Source organism: Nyctibius grandis, chromosome 4 (assembly GCF_013368605.1).
Source record: "Nyctibius grandis isolate bNycGra1 chromosome 4, bNycGra1.pri, whole genome shotgun sequence".
NCBI lineage: Eukaryota > Metazoa > Chordata > Aves > Nyctibiiformes > Nyctibiidae > Nyctibius > Nyctibius grandis.
Genome location: NC_090661.1, coordinates 77,054,004 through 77,078,617, shown reverse-complemented (window position 1 = coordinate 77,078,617; position 24,614 = coordinate 77,054,004). Strand labels below are relative to the sequence as shown.

At 38.4% G+C, this 24,614-nt stretch overlaps 1 protein-coding gene across 1 annotated transcript in view; it reads left to right on the top strand.

The window, feature by feature from the left end:
• Nucleotides 1–24,614, top strand: part of RET (ret proto-oncogene) — a 91,487-nt gene that overhangs the window by 43,401 nt on the left and 23,472 nt on the right. Inside the window, exons 5-15 of the mRNA XM_068397430.1 lie at nt 5,214–5,326; nt 6,315–6,566; nt 8,251–8,544; nt 9,031–9,272; nt 10,587–10,788; nt 11,252–11,451; nt 15,751–16,009; nt 17,150–17,275; nt 18,166–18,276; nt 21,976–22,095; nt 23,665–23,921. Of these exons, the coding sequence (XP_068253531.1) occupies nt 5,214–5,326; nt 6,315–6,566; nt 8,251–8,544; nt 9,031–9,272; nt 10,587–10,788; nt 11,252–11,451; nt 15,751–16,009; nt 17,150–17,275; nt 18,166–18,276; nt 21,976–22,095; nt 23,665–23,921 (2,176 nt within the window). The remainder of the gene's footprint in view (nt 1–5,213; nt 5,327–6,314; nt 6,567–8,250; nt 8,545–9,030; nt 9,273–10,586; nt 10,789–11,251; nt 11,452–15,750; nt 16,010–17,149; nt 17,276–18,165; nt 18,277–21,975; nt 22,096–23,664; nt 23,922–24,614) is intronic.

Here is a 24,614-nt window from a genome sequence, read left to right as displayed (position 1 = left end):
CTTCTCTGTATAAAACTAGGAGAAATTTTTAATAATTGTATTTGTGCAAGAAACAGTCTCCCCTGAGCGGTGGTTATACACCTAGGACGGTCGAGGAGGCTGGCTTAGCCTGGTGCCTGGCTGTGCAGACACGTAGAGAGGAGCACAGCACACCTGGGGTCCATCCATCATCGGTGCTGTGTCCCCGTCTGGCACAGGCTGTCCTGTCAGCCGAGGACCTCGGAGAGAGGTGTTGAGTGAGCAGTGCTGCGTGGCACCAGCCCTTCCCCAGCCTGCAGTTTCTGACACTGAAACTCTCATGCTGGCTTAAAAAAGGAAATGCAGCTGGTGCTTTGCCATGAACTGCGAGTATGAGCGGAGCTCCAGAGCTGTTCCTTGTTGATCGATCCCTTTCAGCTTTTCAGGGTGCTTTGTTTAAAACTTGGTTATGTTTTGCCCTGGTGAATATTAGTTTCTCCGAGTGGTTATCTCTGGTGATGTGCAGCCAGGTCTATTGGAAATAGTTCTTCTTCTGGGATGACCTTTTAAGTGAGTCCCAGTGTAATGATGGATAGTGCAGTGAGGAGTTCTTCATTTAAAATCCTGCTGCTGAACCAAAGGAAAGGTTGGAGCGATTCCCTGCATAATGCAGAGATTGTTCTCTCTGTTAAACTGTCTCTGACTGAAGAAACATTCATCTAAATGCTGGCAAAAATATTTTTATTCTTATGGGATGGATCAACCTGTGTTAAATGGTGGATATTGTCTTGAATACCTTGCAGGATGTTCAATCCACGTAGCGTTATTTCGAGCTATGCTGTTTCATGCTACCTTTCCATTAAGCGACAGTGTTTTTCTAAATTACTGACTTTTTGGTTTATGAGAGTGAGTTTATTTCCTAATTCTGTAGGGGCTAGAAGGGCGTTAAGTGGGCAAGACCTTTAATTTAAAATATACAAGTGCATTGCTGCTCTCGTTCTCTGATGAATCAAACATTGGGTATGTTAATTCTAGTAATGGAACATAATGGCTACTCGTCAAAAGTAAAGATAATTATTTCAGGAACACAAAACTAACCCTGCCAGATAATTGCTCATTGAAATCTGATGCTGTGCAACAAATGGGGGATTATTAACAGCAGACTCCCATGTTCATCTGTTATATCATTAAATCCTGTATGTTACAATGATAGGGCTATCATTGCATTAAAAGCATGCCCCTTTTCTTGGAGATGCATGTCAATTCTTGATTAAGGATTTTGATTGCATGAGGGCTGTTCTATTCTTAATAAATTGTTGTGTTGTCCTCCAAAATGCTGGGGAACTCTGAGTAAATTTTGTTAGATGTGCGTCATATAGGTGTATATTACTTGCTGAATGAAACCCAACCCTCATTCCATTTCCATTTTGCTGATTTTTCTTATGTTTTCTTAAAAACATAAACCAGTCTATTTTTAAAAGCATGTTCATCCAGCAGGCACCATGAGATCTGTCAAGATTCTAACCTACTGGAAAAAAGTGTAACTTACAACATGAACTGGTGAAAAGAAGGTGGAAGGTAGCAAACACTCAGGCTAGAGAGACAATTTTCAGATTACATGAGTAATGAAAACCAAAATAACTTTAAAGAGATATGTTAGATTTCAGTCATTAGAAACAAGAAGTGAGCTTTTTGTTCACGCACATGGTGTAACTTAAACCAATCAGCGGTCATTTAAGCTTTGAATTTTCACTATGAGCTACATAAGACACCTGCTTACTTAGCTTGAGGCAAATGGTTTGGCTAAGTGGAGAGCCTTGAACTTGAACAGTGCACTGCTTTTACCGTTCCTGTGGGTTTCACTCCTAGGTTCTCAAACCCAGGTTCCAGAACAAGCTAGCTGCTGCGTTTTACTGACCGGCAGTTCACTGGCTGCTACAACCTGCAACGGCTTCTTTTCAGAAGAGGATGTTGTGGATGTGTCTTTTGTCTTGTTGACCAGGGTGACGGGATGCTTCTGACCAGTGACCCTGTCGTGTGCTGGTTGTCTTCTCTTCTCACCATCTCCGATGTGCTTTGAGACTCTGCAAGTGATCCACACAGACCTGAGATGGTTTTCCAGTTATCTAAGCATGTTCTTTCCCAGAGCAAATCTTGTGACTGGGATAATTTGCTTCAAAACAGGTTTTCTGAAGTCTGCAATTGTTGAAAGATGGTTACATTGTTTGGGAGAATGTCTTACAGTGAAGTCTACCTCTACACTAATAAAAAATTTCATTCCACTTCATTTTGTGACTAAAAAGTTAAATTATGTTTTTCGTCATCGTGCTTGATGGTAAGAGTATAATGTTGCTATAGTCAGTTTAAGTGTTTTCATCAAGAGTAGTCCACCAGTGCTACTCAAGACTATAATGGCAAGCATAAAAAGCACTAAAAACATGTAAAATTTTCTACAACAAAGTTCGTACAAAAAAAAAATTAATTTGTATCAAAAAAAGGCATTATTTACCTAATCATTCATGACTGAAAAAAGCCACATGAAAGTTGGTCTTATTTCAAAAGGCAATCATGACGGCTTCAAAGTATATATAATCTCATTTCATTGCTCTCCTTTTATCTGCTTTCTCTCCCTGAACTGGAAAACTGCTGTCATAACTGTATCTATTTCCTGTAGGAGCTATTAGTCAGCAGCATTACATCCGCTTCAATGTGATCACTTTTCTCTTCTGTATGTTACCGATATGCTATTATCACGTAATATTGCTCATCTATCAGAGGTTGCCATGATTTCTGCGCTGATTGTAGAATGGAGGAGAGCTGACGCGTCCTCTAAAAAAAAGTTCAGAGATTCCAAAATACTTCAATAGGGTGCGCACACTCTCTATCTATATATTATGTTACTGATGTAAGTTACAGAGCACAACCTTCTCATGGTGTATTTCAAGGTCGTAACGTGAAATGTTTCTCTGCTTTTAATTCTTAAGCAAAAGCACTTTAACCATCAGTTTTGAGCGTAACCATCTCAATTCCTCTTTATTTAAATGGCAGATTCAATAAAAACTCCATCTGGCTTCCATAGGAAGCTTGCACAAGTCCTTGGAAATTGATATTTTTTTTTTTTTCAGGACATAAGGAACTGTGGCCAAGATTAGAACCTCTTCCTCCTGCAGCATACTTGCCAGACGGCAAGTTTATTGAATCTGGTTTTAACTTACTAGGGCTTAAAGGAATGAACGCAGCTCAAAGAAGTGGGTGCTACGTTTCTACTTCAAAGGTCTCATTCAAAATCAACTTCCAAAGATTTATATGCAGAGTGTGGTTGTGACCTGGGCAGTCTGTTGCATACCTCTCATCTCTTTCAGTGCTTGAAATGGAGTTAGAGAATGACACAAAGCACTTTACAAAATCCCAGTAATTTCAAGATCAGCAGCATTGGGTGAATCTTGTTTCATGGCTAAATCAAATTTATATATATTTTTTTTTTCATTTTATTGTCTAAGTTTCTACAGTGTTGTAACGTCTTGTCACTTGAAATACTTGTCTTCTAAGTAAAACGTGAAAGAATGTCATATCCACTGGTGTCACTTAAAACTATCCTTAGGTGTTGTCCTTAATAGAGAAGTATGCTCTGTCCTAAAAAGCTAACACTTTTGATGGACAGAATTTAGTTTCATCAGTTTTTAGGTTTGAATCAGGGAGAAAAAGGTCATTCTTCTACTTAAATTTCTTACAGTGTCTTTTCCTAATTTCTTAAAGTGGCTTTTATATTTGTGAAGAAACATTACAGGTTAATTAGTGATGTAAATTATAAATTATTTTGTAAAGGAATCCTCCTCTTTTCAAAATACAAAGCATTTTTTTGCATTTGTTATCTACAGAGAAATCAAATTTTTATATTACAGGATTTTTTTCCCCTTTTTTTGAGAATGGAGAAGACTGCTCCTGTGAGCTGATGCCAAAGAATTTCAGAGTCTGCAGCATTTAAGTTGCAACGTCTGTCATAATTATTTATGTGCCTTGTTAAACGCGACTGTGTACACACTAGCATGCAGTGTAGGCCCAGATTTGTAGAGCAAAGCATAAAAGATTAACACACTTGTTTAAGACAAGGAAAGAAAGAATTACAACTCAAAATCCCCGTTTTTCCTTTTCTTTTCCAATTTCACACTTTACACATCCATACTGTTTATATATACTCTACTTTCTATATGCTGCTTTTACGGGAGGTGATTTCATGTCTCTGCTAAGGTGCTGCTTCTTGCACAGCATGATGTGTTTGTCACGCTGAGCACACAGGATTGCTCATATTAGAACAGTTCACTCCAGTCTTGGAAATAAGTAAATAAGTAAATATTCCTCTGTCCTGTAGCTAATGTTGTATGAGCCTTGTTTGTATGCATCAGTGGGTTAAAAGTCATTTTTTGGTCTTGAGCAGTGAATTTTCAGTGTTGAATTTCTCGTGAAGAAGTTTTCATAATTCTAGAATCAAGATTTTATAGAAAATACCTCAAGGAAATCTATTTGCTTGCACTGGGACTACTGGGCTTGCTATTTGGATATCACCTTATCCCTCTTGTTAATGAGCCAGTTTGTTAGGACTTCTAGCAGTGCATATTCATTATGTCTTCCTGCACTTCAAAAAAGACAGATAGAGGGACTAGAAAAATATTTGAAATTTATTACAAATGTTCAGGAATCTAATTTACAAAAAAGATGGTGATAGCACCAGAATCAGAAGTAATAGTTTTCTTCCAGACAGGGGACGTCAGGAGTTAATGCTTTTCTAAAACTCTCAAAAAGATTATTGTTGGCTTCCCTTTGAATTAATTACTTTGGAGCGAATTCACCTACCATATTACTTTACTACTTTATTCATATATTGCAAAGTATATGTAGAAAAAGTAATGGGCCTCTGTAAATCTCACGGATTGGAACTGCATCCAGGGATGCTGATGATGTCATGAATCATTGCAAGGTACAGTGGTTTCTGTGGTATTTCCAAATGAAATTAGAGGTCTCTTGTTTACAGTTTGTTTGCAGTCCTCTCCATTCAGTAGAACAGTGTATGGATCCAATAATAATAAAAAATAAATACGTGCTATAGCCTGATGCTCTTTTCAAGATGTTTTGGCATTCTGTCCCTAATTTTACTGCTGTATTACTATTGTTTCCAGTTGTATCTGGCTTGGTTTAAGCTAAGATAGTCTTGTATTAGTAACATATGGAAATTGTTATTATTTTCATTTGTTCAGCAGATGCATGAGCCTTTTATATGCCTTACTCCTTAGCAAATCAGATGAAATGATGCAAAATTCTGTAATACGGAAGTATTCTTTTGTACGGGAGCAAGTACTGACTGTCAGTACAGGTGAAGTACAAGAGTGACAGTTCCAGTATTTCGGTGCGCATGAGTGCAATGAGCATCACTTTGTACCTTCCCTGCTTATCAAGCATTCTGCTCTTATCACATCTGCGGGCAGCAGAATTGGAAGGGAAGCACTGGAAAGGGATAGAGAGGCCATTGCAAAGTGACCTGGTAAAATGAGATCAGCGGAAGAAACGGTCATCAAGGGGCAGCTGAGCCCTACTAAATGTAAATGTCTGCAGTGTCAGAGGGGGAAAACATTGGAGAACAATGGGTCAGTCACAGCCATTGTATTAAAAATAAATGTATGTTTCCCTCCCCGGTTCAGGCAAGTCAGTTCTCAGCTTTCCTATCCGTCATATTTAAAATACTTATAAGACTTTCATACCAATTTTATTTAAACAACTTCCATTTTCTGTACCAAAAGTACCATGCTGGCCTGTTTAGAAGGGGAGGGAGCCACAAAAGGACTCCTATGTAAGAGAGGTTTTTTGTAATCCAAGGAAGAGTGTGTGAGCCATTGATACATATCTGTGTTTTCTCACAACAGGGAGCGTGTTTAGGCTTTTAAAGTGCGTGATTTCATCAAAGGTTTTTTCCTTCTTTGAATGTCATCTGTGAGATAATGGAATTACAGCTGAGAGCTCCAGATATGAACTTAAGTAAAATTTGGCACGCAGAACTTCATTAAGCGTTCTGCTTAAACTGGGCTATGTTTACAGTAAAGCAGTTTTGCTTTCAAAAAGCAGATGATTTTGTAACTTAAACTATAGGCCGAAATTTTGGTGGCTATGTCCCTGGCTTGAGTGCAGTAAAACCATGTTTATTTACACCAGATGAGGATCTGCCTTTTTCCACATCTTTTTAAACGTTTCTTTAATCCTTAGAGAATGAAGCCTTTGGTTCTTTGGAAATGCATCTCTTAAGAAAATGCTAGTGCAAAAATCATTTAACTGGGAGCATCTCTCCTTTTGTGTGCCTTCCTTTGCAGCTGCCTTTGGTCTCTACTTCCCCCGGAAAGAGTACTCGGAGAATGTCTACATTGATCAGCCAGCAGGTACACCGCTCCTGCGCATCCATGCCTTGAGGGATTCACACGGGGAAGTGGCCCACTTTCATCTGTGCCAGAATCTCATCATTTCTCGAGCAAGATCCCATGAAAATCATTGGATTCAAATCAGAGAAAAAACAGGACTTCTCTACCTCAGCAAAAGCATGGATAGAGAAGACTTCAGCTTGCTGTGTAAGTATGAGAAGACTAGCTTTTCTTGTTGAAGTACCCGTTGTTAAAGCAAAGTACATTCAGATCGTTAGACTTATCCATCAGCATATGAGCATCAAGTTTGGAAAAACCACATCTGCCCTTTTAAAATGAGGAACCAGACCCAGCGAAACCCACAGCGAATGCAAGGAACCATACGCCAAAGCAAACACTGACCTGGGATAGATCTAGCTGCCCACAGTGTGGACTCCAATATGGTCTGAAAGTTGCATTACTTGAAATATTTTTTCTCCATTTCACAGCAGTATAAGTCACAGCTTTACACTGAGATTTGCAGTTTGTCCATCTACTGATGCAAATTAAGCAATTTCCACTGTGTTAATGCTGGGTGCTTACTGCCCAGACCAATGCAGTTAGATTGGTCCAAACTCTTATATAAATGGTCCTTGAACTCTGGTAACATGGATTCACAAAGTACAATTGTGTGTAACACCGAACAGTTTTTGGAAGAAATGGTTAAGTGTATCTCGCTCCCCCTCTGGAGATTTGGCTTTGTTAGAGAAGCTTACGATTGAACTACAGAAATAAATTATCTCCGTTTTTTCCCCTACTTTTATGCTCTAGCAGTAAATTGGTTTTGGTGATTTTGATCTATGAGGAAATTAGGTATCATTAGATGGTGGAGGAGGAAATGGGTGAGGAGTTAATGGCATACTGCTGTGAATAGTTGCAGAAATTCTGCTGTTGGAGAGAGTCTGCAGTAACTGTCTTGAGTTTGTAAGAGCCATATATCAACACTACCCTTTGACTTGGGTGCCTTGATGTTGAAATGTTTAACTTCAGACACTTACTGCTTTATTTTTTAAGCGCTGAGTGCTTGGTATCTCACCTGTTTTCCCTGCATTTTTGGTACTCAGTGTTCATGAATATCAGATAGCTATTTGTAACTGAACGAAGGAAGAACAGCTATCCAGAATTGGAGAGCCTTGTTTTTTTTCATACGGATCAAAGTGACCTAGAGCATCTTTTCAAGTGAATTAGATCTGTTACAGAGATACTATCATTCTGTTGGTAGTCAAACCAAGGTAATCAAAATAATTAAGGCTTGAGGGTCTATTAGTAGCTGCCACAGGTTGATTTTAACTACTATGTTATCTTTTGACCAGCTCTTCATATTTCAAAATGAAGAAGCAATTTGCTCTCTGAATGTAAACAATTTGGCCCATATCCTCAACTGGTACTTAACAGAACACTGTGACTTAAATGATAGTAGTTATGGATCTGTCCTGAATATCTGTTGCCATTCATGCACTCCTGTTTCCCTGCTGTCATCCCAGTCTGCCCCAGTCCCTCCAAAAACCAGTCCTATCAAAAAGCTGATTACTAATAGTGACCTGTTTTATGTCAATGTCTTACAGACAGAATGCTGATATCATTCTGTGAGGTTCTACAATGTAAAAGTGGTGCTAACACCTATAGTTTTTTGGCTTGTTGGGGTTAGCGAGATTAAGATTTAAGGTCTTCGCACCAGCAGAAGACGTATTGAAGAATTGTTTTATTACATAATAGGATTATATAGTTGTTTGTGGAATAATGGATTATATAGTTGTTTGTGGAATAATGGACTAGAGTACAAAATGAGTAAAAGAAATGTTGGCTTGTCTTCTGTAAAATATTTCTTCTGGTGTTTTTTTTTTTTCTGAAGCTGTAGGAAACTGGATGCCGTTATCGAAGGTGATGCTGTATGTCTTCCTTTCATCCCACCCTTTCGAAGAGAATGAATGCGACTCTGCTACGCGCACCACAGTTTTCCTCTCCTTGATCAATGCTACTGCACCCGCTTGCAGTTCCCTGACTGCAAGGCAGCTTTGCTTCACAGAAATGGATCTCTCCTTTCACATCAAGGAGAATAAACCACCTGGCACATTTCATCAGCTCCAGTTACCCTCAGTTCATCATCTGTGTCAGAATCTCAGCATTTCCTACAAACTGCTGGCAGGTAAAACTGGAACTGAGCCACTCACATACCAGCAATAGATGTAAACAGCTGCACTGTTAAGATCCGCTTTGTAGTAGATCCTCTAGATTGATTCTATAAAGGAAGTTCCGTTGCAAACGTGAACTGAGCCTGGAGATTTTAGCCTTTGAGATATACAGAAGGGATGGGAAGGAGGACTGTCCCCTTCCCTAAGGAAAAGATTGGTTTTAGAAGTCTGCATCTGCTAAGAGCAGACTGGGAATATCCTGAGCTTTAAATTGTGCTGCTTCTAGAATGTAGGATCTTCCCATGTATTCCATGTTTTCTGCCCACCCTAACGTAACCCCACAACTTCTTTCTGTTTCAGTTCTGAGTCTGCTTTTTATCATGCAGCCGTGATGTCCAAATGGATTTACTGGATTGCAAAAGAGTATTACAGAAGAAAACTATCAGAGTCCTATAATGGGAAGTGATTGTCCCTATTTATACTGTTGCTATGTTTTTCAGATGAAGGTATGCCCTTTCGCTATAATGAGAACACCACCGGCGTGAGTGTGACACAGCGCCTAGATCGAGAAGAGAGAGAGAGATATGAGCTGATTGCCAAATGTACTGTGAGAGAGGGCTTCAGGGAAATGCAGGTTGAGGTGCCCTTCCTGGTGAATGTGTTAGATGAAGATGATTCTCCTCCCTTCCTTCCTAATGGCACTGATACTGCAGATGCTGTTGTGGAGTTCAACAGGAAAGAGGTAATGTTCTCCTTTATCTAGTCCCTGAAGTAGGAGCGCAGCAGTGGGTGGCATGATTACTGGGAAACACCATGCTCTGGATAATGGATCTCAGCAATGAGCACATCACTGCACCATACTCTACAGACCTGTAATTGTAAAACACTGAGTTTGTAGGATTCCTCTCTCCCATGTTATATCTTATTCAGACCCCAAAGAAAGAAGAGTTTGGGTTAGGAATTAAACAGTGTAAAGAAATGTGAGCAGTTCCTGAGGTCAGGATGGACCATTGCTGACACTGTGGTCAGGATCGCTGTATCTCCTCATCCTGAGCTCTGCTCTGTATTTGCTACAGGGTTACTTCCCCCAGGTGACTAAAACTGAGCGTTGTTAGAGCAAGTGTATGTGTGTATCCTTCCCATATATGCAAATCTATATAAGATATCAGAACTACATTCAGAACGTTTAATAGGATGCTGTAACAGAAACAGAAAGTTTGGAGAAGCAGTAGTCTTCTGCAGACAAACGTTGCACCTGCAAAGGTGTTAAACTTTCCAGTGTCAGGCTGTTAAGGGAGAGCTTCAGGATCTTGCTTTAATGGTGCTCTCCCACTTTTTCCTTACCACCCCAAAGTGATCTTTCAAGAGGTCTGAACCCCTGTGTGTCTTTGTGTGTGCCCCCCGCACACGTACACCCCTTGCTTCGGCTAAGTGTACATACAGGTGGGCTCTTTGGCTCTTCCCACCGGGGCAACAACCCTTTATAAGTCAGTGGTATAGAGAAGACACTTCTTTGGGGGCCTAAATGATGCATTTTTTTGTGAGAGAACTTCTGTTTCATAACAACATCTTTTTTTTGTAGTCAAATTTCCCTTCAAAGTATGTTTTGCTCATATTTGTGTCTGGAAGGGAAAAGAATGCTTTTGGGAGTTTGCTGCCACCTCCTGACTAGAATGAGCGTTGACAAGATACCGATGAACATGTCACATTTCCCTGGGGATAAAGTAGTTCCTTTTTACTTTTGAAAATTTTGAGATTTGGGAGTTTCATTTAGCTCTGGATGATAGTGAAGGTCTCATAAAACTGTTTTATAAAGTAAAATATTCTCTTTGAAATTACATGCCTGCAAAGCATTCAGAACATAGTGAATTTCACTGGCATTTTGCTTAGTAATTTCATTAAGCTTAGATCCTTAAGCTTAAAAGGCATTTGAATGAAAGTGGGCTTGAATGAAAGTTGTAAGGTTTTATTTGACCAATATTTCAACCTCTCAAACACATATCGGAGGAAGAAAGCTTCAGGTCATTCAGCAATGTCATTTATTATTTTTTTCTAGGGAACTGTCCTTGCAGCGCTGACTGTATATGATGCAGACACGACACCTATTTATCCCCTTGAAAGCAGCAGAAAGAAATACACAGGAACCATCATTACTGATGATCCCTGGATAAGTGAAACATTTCGGGTAGAGCACATCTTCGATGAAATCCACTTCAGCCCAAATGGCAGCCAAGTGAGGGGAACTCAACATGAGTACAGTAAGGTCTCTTTCTTCAAATAAGGGAGAAGTTGCTTTTTAGTAATTGACCAATAAGATCTTTAACTTTTCCAAGCATTTTGTAAATATTGAGCCAAAGAAAGCTGAGAAATTTCAAGTTAAACAAACGCTGAGTTTTAAATGTGTACTGAAAAAATTGAGTTTGTGCATCTCTGGGATAGGGAGCGTATGGGATGATGTTGTGCATACTCATGAGCAAGAGGTTCTGATTGTAGGGTTCTCAGCATGGTAGGCAGAAGGGAAGAGGACCTCTCCAAACATCCTGAATGGCACAGAGCATAACTCCATAGAAGCATATTTTCATATTTAACTGATCTTCTGTTTCTTGTTAGGAATAACTTTATGTATAATTTTGATATGTATAATTTTGTTGGGATTGCAGCATCAAAATATACATTTGCAGATACTGTGGGTTGGTAACAGACTAATCTTTTCCTTTGCAGAACTGGTACTGAATAAAAGTATTTCAGTCACAGAGCATCGTTCCTTCCAGTTGGATGTTTTGGTGAATGACACAGAATTTCATGGTCCCAAAAGATCGGTGATGCTTTATTTCAATGTCTCCATCCTCCCTGTCAGCATTCAGTTTCCAAACATGACTTACCAGTTCACAGTGAACAGAAATGCTGAACGTTTTGCACAAGTAAGAACTGTGTTAATTATACTTTCACTCTGTGTTAGAGACAGAGCTTAGTAGATAGATCACTGGGGTGAGATGCGCTAAAGCATTGGTTGTAGCTGTTTTAAGTAGAATCAATGAAAAATGTGATCTCAATATGACTGTTGCTGGATGCAGTGGATAGCAGGTAGACTAGACACTAGCTCTCCTATCACATAATAACAGAAGAGGGGCTACACATGCTAGTATTAATAGAGAGAAATAGAGACGGAAGGACTTGCCACCATGAGTGGCTTAGGCATAAATAACTGGAAAAATATCAAGGGCAAAAAAAACTTTGTCACAGATATTGGAGTCCCAGCTCTACATATTCCAGTATGTTAATGGCTTTTCTCTATATAATGGCTAGTTAGTAATTAATGTGTTTCCTAATTTAATCCTCATTTTAGCTTAATCACCACCATTGCCATTAATAATGCCTTCCAGAAACACTTTCTAACAGGTTGACATTAATCAGGTGAAAATTACAATGTAATTCCTATGGAACATGTACATTAATAAGGAACTAGTTCAATATAATTAATGTTACAAAAGTGAATATTAAAAACATTAGTGATGAGCCATTTTGGGAAAGCTGCTGGAAAGTATACCTCGTAACTAAAGCTATAAAACTGCCACTGTATTTGTAGCGGAGAGGAGGACTGAGACTAAAATATGATCATCCCAATTGCAGAGAAAAACAATTCATTAAAAGACTTCTAAGGAAGAATTCAGTTTTATTAATCTTTAAGCTGCTGGCTGATTATAAAAAGAAAGAAAAAGGAAAGTTAGATATATTGCATGTTCTTATATGTAATCTGATGAAATGCATTATGGCCTGATATCTCTTCAGAGTAAGGAACAGACCTTACATGGCCAATAAAAAATGCTACTGCTTAGTCAAGGGACATTTTACCCGTAGTCTGCACTGAATTTCCTAAATAAGGAAAAGATACCAAGTGTGCTTGCACAGCGGGCTCCCTACAAAAAAGGCTACTGCTTTATGACATTTTGTGATGCCTTGTGCCTGCAACTTTTAAATTTGCAGTCCATTAGAAACTTGAGAGCATATTCTGTGCTTTTTGTGCAGATCACAATATTATTGATGTTAGGTTTGGGTTTTTTATAGCACCAGATTGTGAAAGCTTTCTTCTTAGTGGTGTAAAAAACTCTTGCCTGAAGATAAGGTGAAACCAGTGGGTGTTCCCCTAAAAGAAATAACAGCATTGTGTAAGATACAGTCTAGCTCTTAGCATCGAGAAATGGGCCCCAACTGTATGTATGTCACATGACTGTAATCTTAAAAAGTGTGTAAACTTAACTGTTAGGCATGTATGAATATATATGAATTAATTGATTTTTATGTGTGTGCGTGTGTGTATATGTGTACATATACGCACAGATTTTACATATAGGTGTATGCATACAATAATATTATGAATGAATTAACTGCAAATTAAATTTAGTTAAACCATATTTATCTGTGCATACCCTAGACTGCCTGAACACATTTCTTTGAAGCCTGGGAGTATATAGTTTTCTAGTTCCAGAATGCAAAACCGAAAAAACCCCCAGTTAACTTTTAAGGGTGCTGGTTTTACAGGTTGTCAGGACAGTCAAACATCTGAAAGGGAATTTTAGGGTTTCTGGAAACAATGGCACTTCCCACTAGCTGTGCAGTTTCACTGGGTGGCAGTAGTAGCAGGGAAAACTCTTTCTGGAAAGGAGGACTCTTAAGTCTGTTGGAAGAGATCTCTCTTTGTGCTGCCTAAACACAAATTCACTGAGAGATTTTGTTCTGATTCTTGACCAGCAAAATGCAAAACTCATCCTGGCTCTGGAGATGATCTCGATCAGTTACTGTCATCCACTTACTTCTGAGGCTGGGTTTGAATTTAGAGTGTGCTCAGGTTGGAGCACAAGTCAATGGAAGCAGCTTAGTCCCCAGCACTTCACATTATTAAAGTCGTCTGCATAATTAGCTCTGATGTGCCAGAGCAGTGAGGAAAAGTACTGGACCAAATCAATATGAAGGCTGAACTGTCTCTTGCCCTAAGGAAAACACAAGAGCGTGAAGAAATGATTAACTATTGGGCTGATGCCATTTGTCTATTTGAGCAGCTAAATGAATTGAATAACAGAAGCACGGCCTGACAGTACAGGCTTGTCCAGTGGCATTTAACTTATCAAAGGACTTAAAGCTCTATTGACATTTACTGAGACAAATGATGAATAACATCAGCTGAGATTTTGAGAGAGGTTATATGTCCAAATGTCCCTGGAATTCAGTGAAGAGGAACATTATCATTATCCAGACTTTATTAAACTCTGGAGCTCAAAAGATGGATTTTCCCATTCCTATTTCTAGTAATGGTATTTCTGTGTTAACTGTTGTGTGTCTTGCAAAATGCACCTTTGTAGTTTCCTCCCCTGTGTGTTGATGTTAATTCTGATTACGAGGCTCTTTTTCACCATCATGAGAAAGAGGCACTGCCTGCTTCTACCTCCTTCCCCAGTGCTGTGCTCTGCTGCATCTAAGAGCTGTGCTGACTCCAGAACCTGTGGTGCAGGGCAAAGTTACAAGCTTGGGGCTTACCTAGTGGAATCGGGCAAAAAGAGAAAGCCTGTCTTTCTTGTAGAAACTTCTTGAGGGGGGCATTTTTAGCTTCTCCTCAAATTATACAGAAAAAGCAAAACTGGCCCATGTGCTACTCTAAGGATAATCTGCTCTTCAGGGACCCCGAATTTATAGGGTCTTCTCCGTCCTCTTTGCAGGAAATTTCTGTTGATGAAAAAGGTGCCTGGAAAAAGCAGTTGTGACAGAGTAGGCAGAAAGGACAGTTAAATCTAGTCTATATGAAAGTTAATGCCATGGAACATCATTATGTTCTCCTACTGCCTTAAAGCAACACCACCTAAGCAGTTGCAAAACGCTGCCAGTTGCAACGCAGCACCAAAGCTGAGATGACGTGGTTCTGGAAGGGACCTGTCTAGACCTTGTGTCTAGACAGAGATTATGAATAGCTGAAGTCTTGTCTTCTTTTTCTTCCTGCCAGTCCCAGCATGCTGTGGAGAGAAGACAGTGTGGAAGAAATGGCCTAGCTTCTGATTGCTTTAATGGCCTTCATATGTTATCCTGCCACCAAAAAACCCAACAAAAAACCCCAGCAAATTGTGCCAAGTGACCAGTCAGTGATGTGAATGGGAGTAAGTTAGATGAAGTGTGACTATCCTATGACAAAGTATGCTTCTTGGACTGCAAAAGCTTCCTCTCTGACTTTATATAGTCCAGGTTCATAGGAAGAGGTCTTAGTACAAAAAACTTTTTCTCTTTTTTTACATTCTTTAATAATGCTAAAACCAAGATGTACAGATATGCTTTCACCAGCAGTGGTGTTACTTGAAAACATCTTAAATGCAGTATTTGAAAAGAATCCATGACCAAGTTCCCTTAAATAACACTCCACCCTTCACATTGTGGTTTTCCCTGCAAGGAAAGCCAATACCTCTGGACCTGATCTGAATCCCACTCTTGTAAATGGAAACATCAAAGTGAGCTTTGGATCAGTTCCTATAGGAGCTGGACAGGAGATGGGGCTTTACTTTTCTGTGCTGCTTAGATAAATCATTTCAGACCAAAGAATGCTCTAGCACAGATAGTCTGGCAGGCAGAAGTTCAAATATGGCAAACCAACATATTTTCATTTTTAGAAAGAAATGTCTAAAAAATTGCAAATGGGAAACAATGAGGTTCTTATTCCTTTTAAGGCTTTCAGAGAACTCTGCGGGCTAGAAATTTTTTGACTGTAATATTATGAAAATTATGTATTAGCAATTTCTATTTCTGTCTTATTTGAAAAGAGTCTCAGCTTTGTTCACACTGAGCTCTTTGCTTTCTCAAGCAAAGACCAAAGTTTTTCTCACTGATCAGCCTGGGACAGAGCAGGGACTGAAGTCAGACTTTCCCAGATCACAGGGTCTTGTTCTCACCAAACACTGCTGACCATCAGCAGTAGGCACCAAATATCACTGAGTCTCTGTGTCAAAGCTTTTTACATTTGCACTGTTAGCCTGGAGACAATGGTAATGCTTTACCTCTCATTTTTACTGAGAATAAATCCCATTTGAAGCATTGACGTACTGCATTGGTAGTAAAATATCAAATCTGTAAACCCAAGAGAAACGCTGAACTCTGCAAGGTATAATATGCTCAGTTTTCTTTTAGATATTTTTGGGAAACACGGAATGTTTTTGATGTATAGTTTTGTTTTTGTTGATGCCTAGATAGGAAAAATCTGCATCGAAAACTGTATGAAATTCCGTGGTGTGAACATCACCTACAAGTTACTGTCCCCCAACGTAAGCTGCTATGCTGTCAGCATACTTCAAGGCCGAGAAGACAAATATGGAAGCCTTTATGTGAATGATTCCTCTGTGCTACGCAGACCCGAATGCAAGGAAATACAATACACAATTCAAGCTACAGACAAGCAGAGCAGAAAACATACCAAAACCCTCCTCACTATTGTATTGGAAGGAACTCGTAAGTACCCAAGTCAATTAGAACTATTTACTATTTACAAGTGTTACTGGTGTTAGATGATGCATTAGTAGGGTGATCTATAAACTGATGGTATTAACAATGAAAATGAGCCTGAGCTACAACATACAGATAGCAAAGTTTGCATTTGGAGTTCTGATTCAGACCTGCCTGTAGCAGGTATTTGTTTGAAGAACTAATGCACAGAAAGGTAGTCTATCATATGCAATTCCTGATGATCATGATGACATTTGATTTAGAAGAACTTTTTTTGTGTGTCTGTGTGACCTTTATTTTGTATTTCACGTATTCCTATGGAAGAAAAAAATATATGTGTATATATATGAACCACAAATCTCTGGCCTAAGTATAGTTATTCAATCATTTTTCTCTCCACTTCTCTCTCCAATTTTTACTTTTTTTTTTTTAAATAATTTTGCTTAACGTTCATGTAGCAATTGCATTGACTTCATTTTACTGAAAAGTTCATAACAATGTTAGAAATGTTCTACAACAGCCACAGAAGAGGAGGATTACTCTGGAAATGTAATCATTTCTCTCCAAACCATATCACACTTTGTGGAAAACCTTACAATTCTGCCTGATAGTTGCCTGCATTCCCTTGTATCGTATCACAGCTCCTATGACGAGAGAATGGGCTGAGGAAGAAGAAACAAAAGCCTGCAGTGGACTTTTCTTTTTGCAAGAGCCTTGTGCTGTCTGAAATCACACATTTCTAGCTGTTGCTCTTTGGGATACTACTGCATTAGCCCAAGTACTAAGTGTTTTCCCTTAATTAAAGGTTTTGTGTGAAGGTGTAAGTACTTAGGGTCCCCATTTTTCTGTTATCAGTATGTTAGCCCATTTCTACACTTCTAGGCATTGACAGGGTGCTATCAAGCAAATATAACCATGCCATCGTGTTTATCTTTTATTTCACAGAAGGGAAACACCTGGACTTTTCTTTGTTATTTAAGTTTCCCGATAGTTGGGTCAGTCAGTGTTCAGTCTTTCTCTCCTTTCTTCATCTTTCTTTCCTTCCTATCTATCCCTAAGAATGGAGTTTTCCTTCTGATTTGAGCTGCCTTGCTTGTGTATTCATCTGCCTTGTCCTGAACTGACAGCAAACACTCTTCCCCACAGTTTTAAAAAAAGAGGAGGACTGCCCTGACTCTTGTGCTGTGAGTAAGCACCATGCTGAATGCGAAGAGTGTGGTGGCCTGGGAGTGCTAACAGGAAGATGCCAGTGGAGACAGGGGAGTGGAAAAGGTACCTTTGTGTTGTGTGAAACCAAGCTGCTGTTTAGTTGTAATTGTGCATTTGACTTCCATAGATATAAATGGATTTCTTCTGGCTGGACAACTTGGTATTGTAAACTACACAGATGCTGTGGCTAAAAAAATTAATCATAATACCCAAATGAAACATGCATTAGGAAGGAAAATGCTGTGAAGTTTGAAAGGTCATTCTTGATCTTGTCCCTGGTGAAGCTGAACATGATACATAAAATGCAAGGTACTGAATTGGTTTTGCACCAGTGTAACTGGAACAGATGACTTATGGCTTGAAAGATAATCTCTGCGATCATGAATTGAGTTTGGAACGTACCAATGACCCTCTGCCACAGCAGACAGTGAGCACAGAATCAGTGTCTCTGTCATCTCTGTTTTCTGTGATCTGTAGCACAGATCTGATGGGTGACAGTACTCTTGACTCTTCCAGAACAATGCTTCCACGTTGATGAGTTATCCCTTCAAACTGCATGAGTATCACAAATTCTCTTCGACTACTTGTAACTTCATATTCAAATATGCGTGAAATTGTGTAGAGACATCTGTAGTTGTGAAAGCCACTGTTCAGACTCAAAATGGTCAACTAGCTCTTTTTCAAGTAATACTCACTGTAACTGCAAGTGACATGCCCAAAGGGCTGTCAAAGGCACATAGCAGAAAACATAGTGAAAAATGTATTCCTTCCTGTTGCTTTTAGCTCTTGTCTTGCCTGTTAGTTCAGCAGATGGTATTTATAGATATTAATAAGTGTTTATTTTAAAAAGAAAAGTGACCTGTTCTTCAGTGTGTCAACATGCACTAAGATACAATCAGCTTTCCTTCAAAGCCTCGTGGTATTTGTGCAGCTGTCTGTTTCTGTCTTCACAGGGATCACCACGAACTATTCCACGTGCACCCCAAGTATCAAGACTTGTCCGGACGGCACCTGTGATGTGATTGAGAGCAAAGATCCGGCTGTGTGCCCCCAAGACTGCACAAGTACGGAAATGTTTTAGGGTTGCCTTTTCTGTGTCACCACTGGTGGCTGTTCAAGTTCCACTGTCTTGATCCCAGATACCTTTACAAGCTCAACATATTTACCATCTCTGCATTGTCAGATCTGCATTTGAATCATACAAGAGAGTTAAGGTTATGGGGACTAATCTAGTTCTTTTTTAAGTTAGTCAGCCAACACCTATTGGCTGACAGTGATGGAAAGATAAGGTTTTCTCAGTAATTCTCATTCTGCTCCACCTGTTAATTCACAGGTAATGTTTTTCAGTGGAGGTATTTGCTGAAACAAGTATAGATTTTAGGCAAGTTAATGCCATATTTCCAAACCTTAGCACAATATGATAGAAACCATGCCTATTCAAACTGAAATTTAAATAAATAAAAAGAAACAAATTTCAATTTAAAATAAATGTGCTTGCAAAGAATCATTTGGGGAAAAAATGTACCTGGCCTTATTTGATGGGCAGCCATCAAAATGATTCAGTGCCTTACCTATTTGAAGATACAGGCATGAACATGAACAGCATTTATGAAGGACAAATTTAAGTGCGTTTGTGTTTTTTTCATGAACACGTCTATCTATGTGCCACTCACTAATACGTGCTCATACCTGCAAGTTCACAAATCACCCTGAAGACATAAAGGTTAGAAAAACAGCATATTGCACTTAAGCAATTTCAGTCTTCTATGAGACGGTAATTTTTAAGTGGATCTCTTTATACAGCATCCGGTATCTAATTCAGGAATAAAGACATAGATTTTTCTTGAATAATTCTCCTGGCTCTGGCATTGTATACTCCCAAGTTTACATTTGGAAATGGAGTCTTGGAGGAACTAGTATTTTCTTACAGGTTAGGACTTACGTTCTTCTGTAAAATAAATTACTAAACAGGCATCTTTGTATTTCTTACATGCAAGAACGGGATTATGTATTGTAAATGACTTTTATCACAAAGATAATTATTTCATTAGAGTGCATAAAAAACAGTTCTTAAAGTGGCAGAAATGCTTGAAGTGAATGCAAGCAACTTCTCTAATCATCTGAAAAGAATTCTTTATTGGTAATAACTGGAATCAGTTGTCGTTCTAAAAGTGGAAATATTTGTGCCAGAGGCTGCAATGCTAAAACATGTAATGTACAACATATGCAGCATCAGATGTTTTGCTTGACAGAAGCCTCAAAGAAATACTGTCTTATTAGATAATAGAAGTAGGCAAGTAAGACAAGCTTTCAAGATGTTATGTATGGCTTTTTAATGCCTGAGTTGGATAATTTTATACATGATTTGATGCAATTCAGAACCTGGGCTGGTGCCCAAGACCAGTATATTTACAGACAAAGCAATGAGTGTTTTTGGGAGCTCAGAGGTGCAGGAGTACAACTATATCAGCTTTTACTGGCAGAGGACATTTCTTTGGGAATGGCAAGCGATAAATAGAAAAGCCCCAGATGCATTAACATCAAGAATATTCTTTAAGTACAGACAGTTGCTAAAATACTTATTTTTATAATTCATCTATCATTATGGCTAATTACATTCTAAGCAAGAGTCTTTCTTGTAGTAAGTAACTGCTTCAGGGCTGGTTGCAGTGTGAGAATCTAGCTTAACATTTGTAAATGACTGATCTCTATAGGTTCCTCTGAACTTTGGCTTTCTGATAATGGAAAAAAAAAATACTGCTTATGCTTCTACCTTGCTTTGCATGTCTCTGTTTTCAGCGGTAGTCGGACATTGTCTTTAGTTTTGTCCAACAACCAGTGCTTTTACTTTCTGAATTTCTAAATGATGTGGGTTAGGGCCACTGTTTTTCCTTTTTCCAAATGGTCTTAAAGCAGGAAAAGCTCTTTCCCACCACAGGGCAATGGAAACAGCTGATGATTTAAAGAAGGAGCATGTGAAAGACCACACAATTCAAACCAATATTGATAACTCTTGGAATTTCCCCACCAGCAATGCATTGGTGAAAAATACATTTTTGAGTCTCTGGAATGCATATAGGAGCCTCCATGTTTCCAATGTACACCTGCAGTGAAAATGTACTTCTTTCCCTGCTGTGAAAACTCTTTGTCTTCAAATCCCTCCCTCAAGAACAGTTTAGATAGGACCTGCTCATCCCTTGCTTCCCCCTTGTTGCAGCTCCTCAAACATAGGCAGATATAGATAAATACATATGATTTTTCTGAGGCTAATGGAAACTTTATTTCATCACCTCTTCACAATGGACAAAGTTGGCTGGTGGGGGGGGATAATCAAGAATTTTTGGGAATACCCATGCTGCTTCAAACAAGTGTCAGCTCAGAAAGCAGTGACTCAGCACAGTCTCTTTCAAAATTAACCAGCTGAGCTGCATGTAATTTAGTAGGTATGGCCTCTCTGGAAAGATGGTAAAAATCTGTATATTTTGCTTAAATACTCAAGTCCCCATTTCACTACTTCTAAAAAAGGATGTTTGCCTTCATGTTGCCAAAAAATATCCTCTTCCTCAATTTGTGTTACACATCCAAAGAAATGTAAAAGAAATAGTCATTCACTCTGCTATTGAATTAGATATAATGGAGGAAAATGAGTTGAAATAAAAAGACAACTATATTGAAAATACCTTGTTCATTTTTTTAATCCTTTTATGGTTTAGGTGATTTTTCTGAAAGGCAGCTGAACTTGCAGAATTTGATTGTTTTCTGCCTATACAATGCTGTTTGTGATTAAAGGCAGTTTATGGATGAAAAATGTCACAACTAATAGTAATTTTTATAATATATGCAGAAAAAAAGTTATTTACTTGGAAATATAGTTGCAGTCACTCTGCCTGAAGAATTCCTGCTTGAAAACAAGAGTAGTTCTGTAGGAGTTGTTGCACTTTTTTCTTAATATTAAACAATGTGTTTTTAGATAAAAGATTAATTTTTTATCACTTATACTTGGCACTTAGTGCTTTCACTAGCACTTGGCATTTTACAGACCTGATTAAGTATTGTTATCTCCATTTGACAATGGAACAAATGATATTTAGAACAGTATGCTGACTTTTTCAAGGTAAGAGGAAATTGGCATCAGTACCAGGAACAGAACTCAAGTCTGTAGACCGCTGGTCTATACCACTGGATTGTACATCATCTCATGTGTAAAAAAATACCTAAGATGATGGCGGAGAGAAAATAAAATAAGTAGACTAGAGAAGATATTTTAGGGAGAATTTTAAAGTGTAAGAAGACCTCACTGATACAGAACCATAATGCTTTATGAGGTAACTGGGTTGGGACAGCCATGAGACAATCGTTTGAGGTAGATATTTGGCATTAAATAATGGGATTCTAGATAAGGTTTTAAGGGGTATGTGAAATTAGGAAAGTATCCCAACTATGCAATGCAAAGAGAACCATTATATTTTTATTATAGATAAATTTTAATCCAGAGTTTTCCATAATGGGAATAACTGCTAATCAAGGCTAATGTTCAAGCAGTCCAAGATCTTTCAGGATCTTTTCAGGATCATTTCAGGATCTCAGAAATTTCAGAATTTAGACTCTCCCGTAATTCTCAGGAATCCCTGTCATTATCGCTGCACTGTGCTGCCCTGTCAAATTTCAGATGCACACTAGGAAAAACCTGTGGAAAACTTTAAGCCCTTTTTTTTCCTTTTAGCTACATGTGAGAATTTTAGCTTGTGTCTGTATTTGATTAGGTGGAAACATTATTGGTGGTCACGGGAAAGGCACTGGAAATCTTGGAATTAAGTCAGGACATGGGATTTGTTACTGCTTCCCAAGACAGAACTGTTATTGTGAGAAAGACGATATCAAGGGTAAGTCTAAACGTTATCTGCTGTTCTCATATTAATCTTTTCCTCTGTATCTACCATCTGTATATATGGAATAATCGAAAATTGTGGGCATGTTAATAAGCAGTATCTTTGGTCAGAGACTGCTAATATAGAATTAGTTAAGAACTGGCACCTTGATTTCTACTATGGAGCTTGAAAATCCCCAGAGTGGGGGTTATTTCTATCCTTGGCTAAAGATTCTTTTTTATCCATCACTACATGACAAACAGGTTGGCTGTCCTTCAATTTCCAGCAGCATTTGCATTTCAGTGAGACTCACCTGATACTTGCAAAGAGAAGCTTTGCTAGGAGAATTAGAATAACGACTTCTATTACTTTCAAGTAATTCCAGCCTCCTAATCATTTCTGAAAATCTTAGCTTCAAAATGTCAGAGGTAGCCAGCACCCATTGTGTTAGGAGGAGGAGTGGATTATTTTTTTCAGTGACCTTTGTTTAAACAGAAAAGCTCTACATAGTTGTTTGAAAAAGATTGATGGGGATTAAATACTGTTTGGGATTTTTTTAAAAAAATAATTTTTATTATTGCTTATAATAAATATAACATGAAATATTTTGCATCTTTGAATTGTTTGGAATATAACTCAATTTACTCTTTTGAGTAAATTTGCTATAGGCATAAGAAGAAAAAGAGAAAGCATAAAGCTTCTTGCTTTTGCTTTTGTTCTTTTTCTTTTTAAATTCTAGAAGGATATTGTGCTGTTTCCACTTATTTCTGAGGTACAGATTGCAGATGTAGCTAAGTTAACTGTGTATCTGAAGTCAGGATCATCTGTTGAACAACAGTACAAGAACTGCATTTTGGATCTTTCAGTTTCTTCAGGAAGCGACTCCCTAGGAATGCTGTCTAGGGGCACATAGACTTAAAGAAACTTAGTTTCCAAAGTACGACATTAAAAGTACTTCTGCAAAAGGGGACGTAGGAAATGGGGAGAAAAAAATGCATATTACTTTAGAAGCAGTGTGCAGCATTAGGCAATGTTTTCAGAAATAATTATTTTGTTGAATACAAAGCAGAAATATTCTAAGTCTCCTCATCTAAAAGTTGAAGAGCAATATTCTTTAATGTCTAACAAGTGACATAATGAATTAAATTCACATTTGAAGATTTTATTTGATGGGTTGAATGGCTCTAATATAAACTGTTGTCCATAAGCAAAATTCAGTCATATCTCTCCAGAGAGATAAGTGGTATCAGAAGATCAATATATTGGTCTTAAAGAAGAGTGTCAGAAGTAGCCTACATCTATAAAGATAAGGAATATGGAGTCAAGCTACCTATCCTTACATCTACACAGACAGTTAGGCAAATAATTACCTGCAGGTGTCCAAAATAAAAAAAAGAATTGGTAGGTGCAGTGGTCATATTTGCAAATTCTCAAATTTCATTGAGAATTAGCTAATTAGGTTTTCCTAGGTTTTTAAATAATTTTGAGTTCTGTTTCTGTCACACCTGTGTGTATCATGTGCACTGCCAGATCGGAAGTAGGAGACAACAAGCAAAGTTCTAAGAAGCTTTTCTTGGTCCACAGAGCAACTATGTGATGACGTGTGCAAGACTGTGATAGCAGGGGCAGTGCTGCTGTCCTTCATCATCTCCGTGCTGCTTTCTTCCTATTTCATCCATCGGTACCACAAGAATTCCCCGAAGCCACCTATTGCCTCCGCAGAAATGACATTCCGGCGCCCAGCCCAGTCCTACCCCATCAGTTATTCTTCCACTAATGTCCGCCGGCCTTCTTTAGATTCCATGGAGAACCAGGTGTCTGTAGACACCTTTAAAATACCAGTAAGTCTGATGTCATTTTGCATGCTCTTTTTCTATGTCTTTCTCATTCCTAAAGAATGTTGTTTATGCATGCAGAAAATGTTACAGAAATGCAATCTATTCATAGAAATATGTAATTCAAATAACTAAAGCAAAAACCATGTGTATAGTTAGGCATCTGAAGATACTTAATGAGTAATAGGATAAACCATATATTCTATTTTTGTTATGGTTTAATATAATGTAACATCTTAGGCTTAATTTGAGCCGATGTTTTTTTCTAGATGTAACTCTACATTTGACAGTAGTGTGATTTCACTTTGTTCAATTAAATACTAATAATCATAATAGGTTTGTAGTCTCTGTGATGAGCCACAGTATCACAACAAGGGTAAGTTTAAAACAAAACAGGCAGGCTGTAGGTGTCAGCTGGAGTGTAAGTTTTACCCACATTTTCAGGATTTTTGCCCAGTCACACTATCATACCTTTAATCTAGTTTTTTCTGTGTTGAATTGCGTACTATCCAGGATGCCTGCCAGTTGGTGCGTTTTCATGGATCGACATGGTAGAGAAACACTGTCACTTTATATGACATATGTGGCAACAACAAATCTATTTAGATATTAGATATTGAGATCTTCACAAACCTTGTACTCCGTTTGCTTTAATTTCTTGTCTGGTTTGTACATCTGTCATCATTTTGCAACTGTAAG